This window comes from Heptranchias perlo, chromosome 11 (genome assembly GCF_035084215.1).
Source record: "Heptranchias perlo isolate sHepPer1 chromosome 11, sHepPer1.hap1, whole genome shotgun sequence".
Taxonomy (NCBI): Eukaryota; Metazoa; Chordata; class Chondrichthyes; order Hexanchiformes; family Hexanchidae; genus Heptranchias; species Heptranchias perlo.
The window spans coordinates 15,539,426-15,554,945 of NC_090335.1; the positions used below are offsets into that span (position 1 = coordinate 15,539,426).

The 15,520-nt window shown below is 42.6% G+C and overlaps 2 protein-coding genes across 2 annotated transcripts in view; one reads left to right on the forward strand and one right to left on the reverse strand.

The window, feature by feature from the left end:
* phf11 (PHD finger protein 11) overlaps positions 1-15,520 on the forward strand; it is a 246,166-nt gene that overhangs the window by 179,832 nt on the left and 50,814 nt on the right. Inside the window, exons 34-38 of the mRNA XM_067993443.1 lie at positions 4,581-4,648; positions 7,228-7,276; positions 10,609-10,664; positions 12,727-12,793; positions 14,834-14,965. Of these exons, the coding sequence (XP_067849544.1) occupies positions 4,581-4,648; positions 7,228-7,276; positions 10,609-10,664; positions 12,727-12,793; positions 14,834-14,965 (372 nt within the window). The remainder of the gene's footprint in view (positions 1-4,580; positions 4,649-7,227; positions 7,277-10,608; positions 10,665-12,726; positions 12,794-14,833; positions 14,966-15,520) is intronic.
* LOC137327125 (RCC1 and BTB domain-containing protein 1-like) overlaps positions 1-15,520 on the reverse strand; it is a 118,425-nt gene that overhangs the window by 2,594 nt on the left and 100,311 nt on the right. The window lies entirely within an intron of this gene.

The following is a 15,520-nucleotide window of genomic DNA, read 5'->3' on the forward strand; positions in this document are numbered from 1 at the left end:
AAGGCTGCTACCCTGTTGGATATTAAACTGCCCCTGATTTAATATCACAGTATCACAGTAGGTACAACACAGGAAGAGGCCATTCAACCCATCGTGCTCGTGCCGGCTGTTTGAAAGAGCTATCCAATTAGTCCCATTCCCTGCTCTTTCTCCATAGCCCTGTAATTTTTTTCCTTCAAGTATTTATCTAATTTCCTTTCAAAAGTTACTATTGAATCTGCTTCCACCATCCTTTCAGGCAGTGCATTTCAAATCATTACAACTCGTTGCGTAAAAAAAATGTTTCCTCATGTTACCTCTGGCTCTTTTGCTGATCACCTTAAATCTGTGTCCTCTGGTTACTGACCCTTCTGCCACTGGAAACTATTTCTGCTTATTTGCTCTATCAAAACTGTTTATGATCTTGAACACCTCCATCAAATCTCCCCTCGACCTTTTCTGCTCTAAGGAGAACAACCCCAGCTTCTCCAGTCTCTCCACATAACGGAAGTCCCTCATCCCTGGTACCATTCTAGTAAATCTCTTCCGCACCCTCTCTAAAGCCTTGACATCCTTTCTAAAGTGTGGTGCCCAGAATTGAACACAATATTCCAGCTGAAGCCTAACCAGTGTTTCTATAAAGGTTTAGCATAACTTCCTTGCTTTTGTGCCCTATGCCTCTATCAGTAAAGCCCAGGATCCCATATGCTTTTTTAACAGCCTTCTCAACTTGTCCTGCCACCTTCAAAGATTTGTGTATCTGTACCTCCAGCTCTCTCTGTTCCTGCACCCCTTTTAAAATTGTACCATTTCGTTTATTTTGCCTCTCCTCATTCTTCCTACTAAAATGCATCTCTTCGCACTTCTCTGCTTTAAATTTCATCTGCCATGTTCCTGCCCATTTCACCAGTCTGTCTATGCCTCCTGAAGTGTGTTACCATCCTACACATCGTTTACTACATTTCCGAGTTTCGTGTCATATGTAAACTTTGAAATTCAAAAACAGCAATGGTCCTAATACTGATCCCTGGGGAACACCACTGTATACTTTCCTCCAGTCTGAAAAACAACCGTTCACCACTACTCTCTGCTTTCTGTCCCCTAGCTAATTTTATGTCCACACTGCCACTGTCCCTTTAATCCCATGGGCTTTAATTTTGCTCACAAATCTATTATGTGGTACTTTATCAAATGCCTTTTGAAAGTCCATATACACATCAACTGCATTACCCTCATCAACCTCACCATTACTTCATCAAAGAACTCAATCAAGTTAGTCAAATACGATTTTTCTTTAACAAATCCGTGCTGACTTTCATTTATTAGCCCATACTTTTCCAAGTGCCAATTAATTTTGTCCCAGATTATTGTCTCTAAAAGTTTCCCCACCACTGACGTTGGGCTGATTGGCCCGTAATTGCCGGGTTTATCCCTCTCCCCTTTTTTGAACTGAGGTGTAACGTGTGCAATCCTCCAGTCCTCTGGCACCATCCCCATATCTAAAGATGATTGGAAGATTGTGGTCAGAGGCTCCGCAATTTCCACCCTTACTTCCATCAGTAACCTAGGATGCATCACATCCAGACCGGGTGCCTTTTCTACTTTGAGTACTGCCAATCTTTAAGTACCTCCTCTTTATCTATTTTTATCCGATCCAATATCGCTACTACCTCCCCCTTTACTGCTACAATGGCAGCATCCTCTTCTCTAGTGAAGACCAATGCAAAGTATTTATTTGGTACCTCAGCCATGCCCTCTGCCTCCACAGGAAAATCTAGTTTTTTGTTCCTAATTGGTCCCACCCTTCCTTTGACTATCCTTTTACTATTTATATGCCTGTAACAGACTTATGGGTTCCCTTTTATGTTAGCCACTAATCTGTTCTCATACTCTCTCATTGCCCCCTTATTCCCCTCCATACTTTCTGTTTTCAGCCTGGTTCTCTACTATATTCTGAATCTTACATTCGTCATAAGCCTCCTTTTTCTGTTTAATTTTAATCTCTATATCTTTAGTCATCCAGGGAGCCCTAGCTTTGGATGCCCTTCCTTTCCCCTCATAGTAAACAATTTTACAACACCAAGTTATAGTCCAGCAATTTTATTTTAAATTCACAAGCTTTCGGAGATTTTCTCCTTCCTCAGGCAAATGTTTTGCCCTCATAGGGTTGTGTCTACTCTGTATCCAAACCAACTCCTCCTTGAAGGCCTCCCAGTGTTCAATTACTGTTTTGCCTATGAATTTTTGATTCCAAACCACCTGGAACTCAATGAAATTTGCCCTCCTCCAGTTAAACATTTTCACATTTGATTGTTCCCTGTCCTTATCAAGAACTATTATAAACCTAATGATGTTATGATCACTGTTTCCCAAATGCTTCCCCACTGAAACATGCTCCACCTGCCTGACTTCATTCCCCAGAATTAGATCCAACACTGTTTCCTTCCTGGTTGGGCTGGAAACATACTGTTCCAAAAAGTGCTCTTGAACACATTTCAGGAATTCCTCCCCTTCTTTGCCCTTTGCACTGTTACTGTCCCAGTCTATATTGGGATAATTGAAGTCCCCTGTTATCACGACTCTACAGTTCTTGCATCTTTCTGTAATTTGCCTGGTGGCCTATAATATACACCCAGTAGCATAATAGCTCCTCTACTGTTCCTTAATTCTAACCAAATAGATTCTGTCTTTGACCCCTCAACTATATCATCCCTTTCCAGTGCTACAGTGGTTTGCTTGATCAATTCCACCCCTGCCCTCCTTTCTTTCCTGAATACCTAGTAGCCAGGTATATTAAGTACTCAATCCTCCCCTTCTTTGAGCCAGGTCTCTGTTATTGCCATTATATCATAGTCCCATGTGGCGATTTGAGCCTGCAGCTCACCAACCTTATTTGCCACGTTACGTGCATTTACGCACATGCACTCCAATCTCATCTTAGACTGCCTCGCATTTGCCCTCTGTCTGATCCCTCCTATTTCTGAACTATTCTTTACTCTAGTGCTATTTGTCCCTCCCAGTTCTCTGTGCACCTTGCTTCTCCTCTAATGTTTCATCCTGGTGCCCATCCCCCTGCCAAATTAGTTTGAACCCTCCCCCACAGCACTAGTGAACCTCCCCACAAGGACATTGGTCCCAGCTCTGTTGAGGTGCAACCCGCCCATCTTGTACAGGTCCCTCCTGCCCCAGAACTGGTCCCAATTCCTCAGGAATCTGAAGCCCTCCCTCCTGCACCATTGCTCCAGCCACGCATTAACCTGTCTTATCCCACTATTCCTATACTCACTAGTGCGTGGCACTGGGAGTAATCCAGAGATTACTACCTTTTGAGGTCCTGCTTTTTGACTTCCTCCCTAGCTCCTGAAACTCTGACTGCAGGACCTCGACCCTTTTCCTTCCTATGTCATTGGTTCCCATGTGGACCACGAGTTCTTGCTGTTCCCCTTCCCCCCTCAAAATGTTCTGCACCCTCTCAGGGATGCCCTTTACCCTGGCACCAGGGAGGCAACACACCATGTGGGGACTCAAGTCAGCGGTTGCAGTAACGCCTGTCTATCCCCCTGACTATCGAATCCCCTATAACAACTGCATTTCTTTTGCCCCCTGTGTAGCTGGTGCTGTGGATTTGCCCCTGACTGCACTTCCCCGAGGTGCCAACACTCTCACTGGTATTCAACACTCAATACCACTTTGTGAGTGCCACGCTCCCAGGGGACTCCTGCACTGCCTGCCTGTTCCCTAGTCTGTCTGGTGATCGCCCACTCCCTCTCCGCCTGAACTCTCCGTCACTGTGGGGTGACCACCTTCTGAAACGTGCTATCACGAAACTCTCAGCTTCCCGTATTCACTGTAGTGACGGCAGCTGCCCCACAAGCTCAGAGCTCAAGCAGTTGGCGGCACTTCCTGCACATTTTCCAGGACACACAGTATTCTGGAGTTCTCACATGGCACAGGATGTGCATGTGATGGGCCCCAGCTGTCCCGCTGTGTTAGCTACAGTTAATTAAACTGTTTGTTTAGCTTTAAGGCAATTTACCGTTTATCTAACACTAAAGACTCTAATCACTATTAACTAGAACCACTAAAAACAATAACTAAATAATTACTGACTTTCCCTCGGCACGCCTCCTTGTCTTGTGACGTCACTTTTTGATTTTTTTTCTTGATTTTTGATTCCTTGTGTGGCTCACTTTATGCTCCGCTCAGTCTTAATCTTAGCTTTTTAAAAAGAAAATTATGTATTTTTTTTATTTAAGTTTTAAAAGTTGATAGATTAATTTATAGTTCCTTGGTTTAAATCACTTAGCACCTCCTTCCCCCTCTGCATCTAATTCCCACACTCACCAAATTCCCCGTTGAAAGTTTTCACTCTGTTAGCACTTCACTCCATTAGAAATTCACTCTTTGTCCTTGCCAACCTCTGTGCTCAAGCTCTGTGCTTTTATTTCTAGTTTTATACCATTCTCTGAGAGGTAAATGTCTATTTAGTGACTTTAGTTTTTGCAATTCCCTCATGACATGTTTAAGTTTGATTTATATGGAGAATCTTATTGGTATGCTTTTAATTTTTAATCATTCTTTTTCTCTTTCCTGTGAAACAGAACAGTCGCCCTCTATGCTCCGTGAAAACACTCTTGGAGTCAATCAAGTTGACGACCAGTTGAATGAGGTGTGTTAGAGTATCACTGAGGAGAGAGCAAAATCAGTGTGAGATAGGATGCCTTCATGTATCACTTCACGAGTGATTGACCATGTAGAGGCAAAGATAGCATCCATGGATATGTCTGCAGTTTGGACTGTCTGACAGAAACAAAGGTAGCGTGAGATAGAACACTGTCTGAGGAGGATTAGAGTTGTGACTTTTGTATCCTTGAAGAATTTAACAGCAAACATCTCCCTGTAAATTGAATCCAAGTGTTTGATGCATTGTTCCTAATTGTGACACTTGGTAGTGTTTCTGAAGCAGGTGATTCACCTCTGTCCCACCTTAGACCTTAAGGTTTTAAAGGGACGCAGTCCTACCACACCAGCAGGGTAATGCATTCTGCAATACCTGATGTAATGCCCCTCTCCTTAAAAAAAAACTGCACCTGCAAACGGGAAAGACAGATTAACATTTCGAGTGTAGATCCTTTACCAGAACTGGAAACTGGGGCTGAACAAAATCAATAGGGGTGGGGTAGAGAATGCTAAGAGTCCAGGAATGCTGACTCCTGTCACTGAGAGGCACTTAATGGGATAAATGACCCATGAAAAGGTTTTTAAAAGACATTAAACTTGTTTTGAACAGCATAACCTTGCCACTAACAATGTCACAAGAGATCTTGTGTCTTTGGTCCGTAGCCTTGTATGCAATGTCACAGCCATAGCATACAAGGCTACAGACCAAATGCTGGAATATGGGATTAGAGTAGACAGGGCTGACGGCCGGCGCGGACACGATGGGCCGAAGGGCCTCTATCCGTGCTGTATAACTCTATGACTCTATGACTCTATCTACTAGTAATTTTCTTTTGTTCTTGGGATGTGGTCAAGGCAGTTTTTTTTGCCCGTCCGTTCCCACTTTTAAGCATCAACCACGTACTATGGGACTGGAGTAAGGACATTAGTGAACCAGTTGTGTTTTTATGACAATCCTTCACGGTCACTTTTAGTGGTATCAACCTTTTATTTCCAGATTTAAAAAAAAACTAAATTCAAATTCTGAAACTGCCACAGAGAGATTTGAACTAATGTCCATCTGGATTACTAGTCCAGTAACATAACCACTACACTACCACCCAATGCATAGGCGTATAAAAATAAAATGTAGTCAAAACATAATTACTGCAAACTAGTGGGGAGCATCACTATAATTCTTACTACTCCCCCTGAGATGATTGCTTTTGCCCTGCTCAGGAAGAGGACCGACTTGTTGGCAGTATTTGCCAGCCGCTGATCTGCTTTTGCACTCCAGTTAAATCAGCGGATTTAAGATTGCCGTGCTCCGGGGATCTGCCTTACAGTCAGTGGGGCTCCCCACACCACCTCTCCCCGGAAAGCAGGAATTAGAATCCGCTGATTTATTTAAAAAGTGTAAAACAAGCCCTGTTAACAGCTTGCTTGTTCCCGAAAGATGTCAACCAGCACACTTGTGGGCTTCCCTGGTAGGTGGTTTCTGTTTTATTCTGTGAGCATAAACACAGCTTTATTCAAAGACCCAGACTTTTCCATGTCATTTCTGTGCCTTTTGCCAAGGAACCAACTGCTGGGGTTCAGTTTCTCAGCGTCCGCAGCTGAATGATTCCCAGGGTTGGAACTGAGAATTCATATTCCTATTTTGAACCAGAAATGACTCAATAAACACGTTAACAGTAATGCACCTGTCTCTCAGCTGAAGGACTGAACATAGGAAAAGGAGTAGGCCATACAGCTCCTCGAACCTGTTCCGCCATTCAATTAGATCAGACTGATCTCTATCTTAACTCCATTGACCGTCTTGGCTCCATATCCCTTACTACCCTTACCTAATAAAAATCTATCAATTTCAGTTTTGAAATTTTCAGTTGAGCTAACATCAACAGCTTTTTGGATGAGAGTATTCCAGATTTCCACTACCCTTTTTGTAAAGAAATTCTTCCTGACATCATGACTGACTGACCAACCTGGCCTATTTGCGGCTAAATCAAGTTGATTCAAACTTCCCGCACTCCAGAAGCCTCAGTGCCTGAGGGAGCTTCTCTGTGAAACATGTAAAACTTGAATTTGCTGATAACTACCTTTCAGTAATGTACCTGAGTCCTGTTCCCCACAATGTTTCAGGAAAGTTGCTTCCTACGGGAAGAGTGATAAAATTTGTTATATCAAGTGCATAAAACTGAGGAAGTTATAACTGTGCCTTTTCGGGTCAGTGTAGAATCATAGAATCACACAGCGGAGAAGGAGGCCGTTCGGCCCATCGTGCCTATACTGGCTCTTTGAAAGAGCTATCCAATTAGTCCCACTCCCCTGCTCTTTCTCCATAGCCCTGCAAATATTTCTTTTTCAAGTATATATCCAATTCCCTTTGAAAGTTACTGTTGAATCTGCTTTTCAGGTGGTCATAACTCACTGCGTAAAAAATTGTCTCTCCTCTGGTTCTTTTGCCAGTTATCTTAAATCTGTGTCCTCTGGTTACCGACCAGTAATTAAGTAGATTTTGTTTCAGGATAACGCGTTAATCTATACACTTTTCTGGTTATATTTAAAGCAATTTTTTTTTGCATTTAGGCTGTTGTTACTACCAGGAATGTACGTCCTGATACTCCTCCCATTCCAGGTATCATCATTTTATTTGTATTGCGTTAGCTGACCTGAAATGCAAATAGTAAATCTAAACGTGGCATCAACATGCATCTCAGAGTGTCGTGGCAATTAATCATGCAGTTGTGAATAGCGTGGCACATCCTTCCTCCTATTGGATTGTTCAATGTAACTGGTAAACTTCAGACCAATGTCCGGTTACCTTATTTGTCAGGAGGGAAGTTCTTCACTGTCTAAGGACAAGAGATAACCACCAAGTCGGAGTGGCTGAAGCCCTCTGCTCTACAAGCTTTCTTAGTGGCTGGTCCTGCCAGGGGATACTGCGCCTATATTGTGAATGCATGTAAATGAGGGAAACATGGCCACTGCTGGGTTTCCTGCCACTTGCACTCTTGGAATGCATGTGCCAACCATTAGATCCCCCGAAGTCGTTGGCAAGGCGGTCATGGGGAAAACGTTGAAGAGCGACCTGTGCAAGCGCTGTCAGCACACAGCCATGCACAGGCCTCATCGGCGAGATAAATAATTAGTTGGGAAAATATTTTTTTAAAACCTGGCAGCTCGCTGGTCACCTCTTTTTCCTTCTGCAACAAGCCTCCCGATAATGGCCACAACAAAAGGATTCACCACCATTCTGGCACGATTCCTTGGCAGAGGATGGGGTGCCCGCCTCCCACAAGTTATTGACCCGAGGGCCGGCATTAGGGCTGGGGTCAGTGGGGCACCTCCAGAGCAGCTAGATGTCCACCCCTGCCATTGATCCACCGCAATTGGTGGGGGAAGGGGACAGGGACAGGGGAAGGGGAGGGCAGAAAGCCTTATCCACTATGTGCTTTTTTTAATGTGAATGGTTCAGGTGGCTTAGAATATAGGAATTACTAGACAGAAAAAGACCAAGATCCATCTAGTTCGCCTTCTACCATCCTGGTAGTCACATGATACAACGATAATGGAGTTGTTGACTAATCAGAGTGATCAATCTCTATCAATTAGTCTACAACAGACCCAGACATGACGCAAGGAAAACTCCCAATAGTGGAGAGCTTTAGGAACCATGGGTCCAAAGTCACCTGTTTCTTCCAAGCATATCACACTTACCACGTCATGTCTCAAATTACTCATGTACTATATCCCAAAATATTATTTCCAGAAAGAAATCTGTCTAATTTGCATTTGAATGAATCAATACTAATGCTGCTATTGTGGCCCCACTCCATCCCTCGTTTTTCTTTTTCTTTTTATATAACTAAAAACCTTTTTGTTATTATCCTTCACTTCTCTTGCCATATATAATTTCAAATTTTTCTTTGCCATGTTAATTTCCTTGTGTTTCTTTTGTGCTGTGGGAGACTTAATGACTGTCGTTGTTGGCTGCCTTCTGTATCCTCTTAAACAACCCTACACTCATCCTTAATGCAGCAATCCAGCCTGGCAATGCAATTTTAACAATGCTGGTCCCAATTGGAAGGTCCATGGAGGTAGAATGATCATAAGATCAATATGGATGATGAAGGCCAGTCACCCCATCCAAGCCCTTCCAAGGAAAAAAATGCTACTGTCTCTCATCACAGGATCCGGCTATTTCTTAAAGCATTTTTATACTTCTCAGGATTTTTTATCCTTTTTTTTGACAGTACAACCTCCTTGAGTCTCCCCTTTTTGGTATCAGAGAGGCAATCCTTGTAGCACTGCTGGGCTGCATTGTTAATACAGAGACGCAGCATCCAAACACAGTGGACTGGCTCCAACCATTTACAGTCCCCACCACTTACACCATCCACGCTTATCATGGGCAGCAGCCTATATCGGGCAAATAGTGCTAACCATTTTCCATTACCATAAGAGTTCATTACAAAGGCGCCGCTCATAACATATTAAGTGTGCCAACTATTTTGCGCAGTTCTTCACACTTCGTTAACCTGTGTGTGGAGTCAGGGTACAAGTAATAGAATGGATAGCAAGCTGGCTACAAATTAGAAAACAGAGAATAGGGGTTAAAGGTATTTACTTAGACTGGCGGAAGGTGGAAAGTGGTCAGTGCTGGGACCACTACTTACATAAACAATTTGGACTTGGGAAGCGAAAGTACAATTTCAAAATTTATGGAAGACACCAAATTGGGGGTATTGTTAATACTGAGGAAGACTGCGACAAAATACAAGAAGATGTTTACAAACTTGCAGAATGGGCGTATAAATGGCAAATGAATTTCAATATAGATAAGTGTGAGGTGGTATATTTTGGTAGGAATAATAAGGAGGCCACATACTGCTTGAAAAATAAGAGGCTAAATGGGTTAGAGGAGCAAAGGGATCTGGGGGCACGGATTCACAAATAATTAAAAGTAGCAACACAGGTTAACAAGGCCATAAAAAAGGCAAACAAAGCACAGGGGTTCATTTCTAGAGGAATAGTATTGAAAAGGAGAGAAGTTATGTTAAACTTATATAGAACCTTGGTTAAACCACACTTGGAGTACTGTGCACAGTTCTGGTCTCCATATTATAAAAAGGATATAGAGGCACTGGAGAAGGTGCAAAAAAAGATTTACAAGGTTGATACCAGAACTGAGAGGTTATAACTATGAGGAAAGACTGAACAGGCTGGGGCTCTTTTCTCTAGAAAAGTCTGAGGGGTGACCTAATTATGAAGGGGTTTGATAGAGTAGACATAGAGAAGAGGTTTCCACTTGTGGGGGAGTCCAAAACTAGGGGTCATAAATATAATAGTCACTAATAAATCCAAAAAGGAATTCAGGAGAAACTTCTTTACTCAGAGAGTGATTAGAATGTGAAACTTTCTACCACATGGAATAGTTGAGGCGAACAGCATAGATGCATTTAAGGGGAAGCTAGATAAGTACATGAGGGAGAAAGGAATAGAAGGGTATGTTGATAGGCTGAGATGAAGTAAGGTGGGAGGAGGCTCATGTGGAGTGTGCACACCGGCATAGACCATTTGGGCCGAATGTCCTCTTTCTATGCTGTAAAGTCTATGTAATAAATCTTCGTTGATAGCAACATTCTTTGTCATTCCTTATCCTTAACATATCAAGAACATGTCAGGGAAACTAACAAAATGAAATCATGAAGGACATGTCCTGAAGACATTTTCAACCAAAACTATGCAACTTCCACCAAGCAACTATCCCCATCTCTTAATCTTTAGGATTTGACACAATCAGTATAAATGTGTTCATCGCTGTTTATATAGTAGGCTTTTAGAAAGGTAGTTTGATTAGCAGAGGTCTCATGAATGAAAAAAGATTTTCTGAACTGTTATATGACATAAAAAAACTAATTATTAAACGTTTAAGAGCCTCACACAAATTCGTCCTTCTTTCAACAGAGGAAACTGAGCCAAACGATGGAAACTGCAGTGATACAAGCACGAATGTAGATGAAGTACGTTTGATGAGGTTAAATAGTTCATAATTATATTGAAATTGTGATCTCCCACATCCCTACTGTATGAGATGGTGGGGGGCTGGGACCCAACTTGAGGTGGAATCCCAGCTGATTATTTTTTTCTCCCATCTCCTTGAATTTTAACGTACCAAACTCAACCACCAATTGGTGGTGTTCAAGTGAATCAGAAGCTTACACCTTACTCACCCATCTACTGTTAAAGGTTTAATGGAAAGTGTACCATCAGTAGCTCTGTTTGATAAGATAGCACACAACTGAGCCACAGAGCAGGAAGCCCCTAGTCTGCTGGCCTGTGTCGAGTTAGCTGATCTCAGCTGAAGTGACAGCAGAGGTGGTACAATTGCTCTTAGCACTCCTGGGCTAGGATGAGTAAAGTCAGCCAGAGTTCCCACTCCTAATTACTATCCAGTGTCTCATGCCGCAGTGTGTGGATGTGTAAATGTTGAGCGAGGATGGGATCAGGCTCAGATGTGATGCCACAACAACAACAACTTGCATTTCTATAGCGCCTTTAACGTAGTAGAATGTCCCAAGGCGTTTCACAGGAATGATTATGAAACAAAATTTGACACCGAGCCACATAAGTTGATATTAGGATAGGTAAGATGTAGGTTTTAAGGAACATCTTAAAGGAGGAGAGAGAGGCCAAGTGGTTTAGGGAGGGAATTCCAGAGCTTGGGGCCTAGGCAGCTGAAGGCACGGACACCAATGGTGGAGCAGAAAAAATCTGGAATGCGCAAAAGGCCAGCATTGGAGGAGCACAGAATCTCGGAGGGTTGTAGGACTGGAGGAGGTTACAGAGATAGGAAGAGGCAACGCCATGGAGGGATTTGAAAACAAGGATGAGAATTTTAAAATTGAGGCATTGCCAGACCGGGGGCCAATGTAGGTCAGCGAGCACAGGGGTGATGGGTGAATGCGTAGGCGGGTAAGGATATGGGCAGCAGAGATTTGGAGGAGCTCATATTTACAGAGGGTGCAAGGTAGGAAGCTGGCCAGGAAAGCATTGGAATAGTGTGTCTAGAGGTAACAGGCATGGATGAGGGTTGAGGCAGGGTGGAGGCGGGCAATGTTACAGGAGGTGGAAGTAGGTGGTCTTATGATGGAGAGGATATGGGGTCGGAAGCTTAGCTAAGGATCAAATAGGACGCTAAGGTTGCAAACAATGATCAAATAGCTTGCTATTGCTATCTACACTTGCATATGAAGAACGGCCACTTAGCTTGGGAAGCCAGAAATTACCTAACACCCACAGAATGGCACTTCCGCGGGAATCGACACCTTCCAAAGTTGAAAAGGGGAGAAAATGGGGTGGGGAGACAGGGTTAATGGAAACGCAGTTCTGGGTTTGAAGATGAGTACGGTTCCTGACCAGAATTTTTCACAAATCTCTGATAAAGGGACAAGTGCTTCGCTGCTTGTTGGCTGATATTGGCTCACCACCACCTTCTCAAGGGCAATTAGGGATAGGCAATAAATGCCGGCCTCACCAGCGACGCCCACATCCCATGAACGAATAAAAAAAAAATTAGTACCCAGGCAACATATGGCACTTTCAGGCAGCCCTTGGATGGGCTCACCATGGCTCAGAGGTACCAACATCCCTTGACAGAGGCCAGACACTACTCCATAGAAAAGTGGGGAAGATCAGTGAGTGAACTTCAGAGCCAGCCAAGCATTCATAGGAACATAGGAACTGCTAGATGAACAAAGACCAAGGTCCATCTAGTTCACCTTCTACCTTCCTAGTAGTCACATGATACAACAACAGTGGAGTTATTGACTAATCATAGCAATCAATCTCTATCAATTAGTCTACAACAAACCCAGGTATGATGCAAGGAAAACCCCCTTGGAGAATGGAGAGCTTTGGGGACCATAGGTCCAAAGTCCCAAGTATGCTACAGTTACCATGTCATGTCTCAAATTATTCATATACTGTATCCCAAAATGTTATTTGGGACACTGTATATGCAGGATTGACATAGACCTGGGGAGCCAAGAATCCACTTACTTAGAATTGTGTCTATTATTACAGCAAGAAGACCAAGAGGAGACTATAGAACAGGTCCCGACCACAAGCAGAGAACAGTATGAACCAGCAAGTAATAAAAAAAACCTCTATATTCAAGAAATCAAGCTGCTGTACTCTGTTCTTAATTCCTGCTGTTTTTTGTCTTGATAAAGTGCTGCTAACGTGTTATTTTAATATTCAGATTCCATGGTTGCTACTTGGTGCTAATTCTGCTGATAGACCTGTAGGAAGGAAGCTGTGCACTGGAGGATGCTGTTCAAAGAGTTTCCTCAAAATATTGTAAAGATCCTCACTAATATCATGATGAGCAACTATCAACAGGATGTTGTGGTTTCTGAATACATTTTTGCCACCTTCCGTATTATTAATCCCATATCAGTGTACTGTCACATCCTTGTCCTGATGAGAAGTGGTAGCTGTGATGATTCAGATAGCATTGCCTTCCAGTGGAATTTGAGAGATGTGAGGTTTCCATCTCATACATGTATCGAACACACTGCGACTCACGATAAATGTTTGATATATGGCAACCTTCCTGATTATAGCATTTAGGACTAATATCAGGAAATTATTATTATTCTTCAAAAAAAATCAGTACATGGAATGGACTTCCAGATAGACTAGTGGAGGTGAAAACACTGGAATCATTTAAGAAATAATTGGATGCAGCAATGCGAGGGGACTTCAAGGTCTTTCTGAAACTAAGATGGGCCAAATCGGTAATTATCTTGTGATCATAATGCCGAACGCTTACAGGACACAGCAAGATATTGATTTGGATATTTTTGAAACATTGACATTATGTTGCATTATTACCAGAGGGTGGGTAATTTCCGAGTAATTCAACTTGCTGATCTTCAGCACATGTTGCAAATTCCGTACAGTCAAGGCTTTGCTTGGAAATGATCACTGGACATGCCTGTTCACTAATTGAACTAAAATGGGTCAAATTGCCCCCCTGATCCATTGTTATCTTGTTGCATTAATAGCTAATTATATTCTATTTTGGTTATTACTGTATTCCAACATCAATCTACTTCCCAGATATTTCAGACAAGAAAGCACTGTACATTTGTGGTCATTTGCTGTTACCAGCCCACAAATTTACCAGCTTTATTGAATTCATTTTCACAATTTACTATGGTGGGATTGTGAACTGGTGACCTGAGGAGTTGCTAGACCAGTGCCATAACGACTAGCCTAGCTTACCCTGTAGTCTGCATCTATTAAGATCCTTGGCCTATCTCCTCTGATTTCAAATGGAATTAGAGAAGCTAAAGCCGGTTGGCTTCTTTTCAGCAACTCTTAACTTTCCATAAAGCTCAAGTCTGTCCAAGATTTGGGCACTGGCCAGAATACACAAAAAGACTTGTTCTTTGCTAGTTGACCTCATAGAATCATAGAAAGGTTACAGCATGGAAGGAGGCCATTCAACCCATCGAGTCCACGCCAGCTCTATGCAAGAGCAATCCAGCTGGTCCCTCTCCCCCGCCCTATCCCCGTAGCCCTGCAATTTTTTTCCTTTCCAGTTCCCTTTTGAAGGCCATGATTGAATCTGCCTCCACCACCTCCTTGCGCAGTGCATTCCAGATCCTAACCACTCGCTATGTAAAAAAGTTTTTCCTCATGTCACCTTTGGTTCTTTTGCCAATCACCTCAAACCTGTGTCCTCTGATTCTTGACCCTTCCGCCAATGGGAACACTTTCTCTCTATCTACTATGTCTAGACCTTTCATGATTTTGAATACTACTATCAAATCTCCTCTCAACCTTCTCTGTTCCAAGGACAACAACCCCAGCTTCTCCAGTCTATCCATGTAATTAACGTCCCTCATCCCTGGAATCATTGTAGTAAATCTCTTCTGCACCCTCTCTAAGGCCTTTGTCTCAACTTCAGCTTCCACCTTCTCTCTCCATCAGTACATTTTCGTGCCTTTTTCTACTTCTCCTATCTGATACTTATGTCTTAGTGTTAGGAACAAGTCACAGAAGTAGGAATAAAGACTCTTGGTAAGAGGGTCCTTTGCAGGGAGCCAGTTACATGGCCTGAACTGCTCGCATATGGAATGATCTGTGCAGTTAACATTCGTTCTCAATTATTTTTGAACAGCTACAGGAAAAGCAAAAGCATTCTGGAAAAAATGTAAGGAAGCTCAGTGTGTGGAGAAGATCTTCATGAAAATCCAGAATGATCTGAATTCCATTCAGCAAAATATAGTTCATGAAAATGCTACAAATAAAGGTATGTTTACATTGACTGAGAGTGGTGGCTTCATTTGCAAGTGGACTTCTTTTTCTACTGAATCTGAATATACTCTCTTAACTAATGTTTGTTAAAAGAATTTGCAAGAGGATATTTTAGTTCCCTTTTTTGTTTAAACAGGTGACATCCTGTTTGTATTGTTACAGATGTAAAAACATTTGAACAGGCCATTTAAGGGGTGGTATCACAGCCAGTTTCGTCACCATGGTGGCTATGGAATGTTTGCGTTGAGCATATTCCATAATTTACTGCTGTTGCAACTTCTGCAGTGCAGCTTCACTGTTACTTTAGTTTTTACTGAAACCATATTGAAGTATTTGGGATACTGGTTGGCACTCTGTCCTTTCTGGGTTCCAGCCCAAATCACAAGGAGGAAGACCTGGTTTCTCTGCTGTCTGTAAGGGTCCTACATAAAATGAGATCCTAATGGATGTGGTGCACAACATAAAACAGCCAAGCTGAATCATCGGATGGTTTGGGAGATGGAAAAATTAATCACAGCAGACACGACTATATTGTCATGTTATCGTGCGC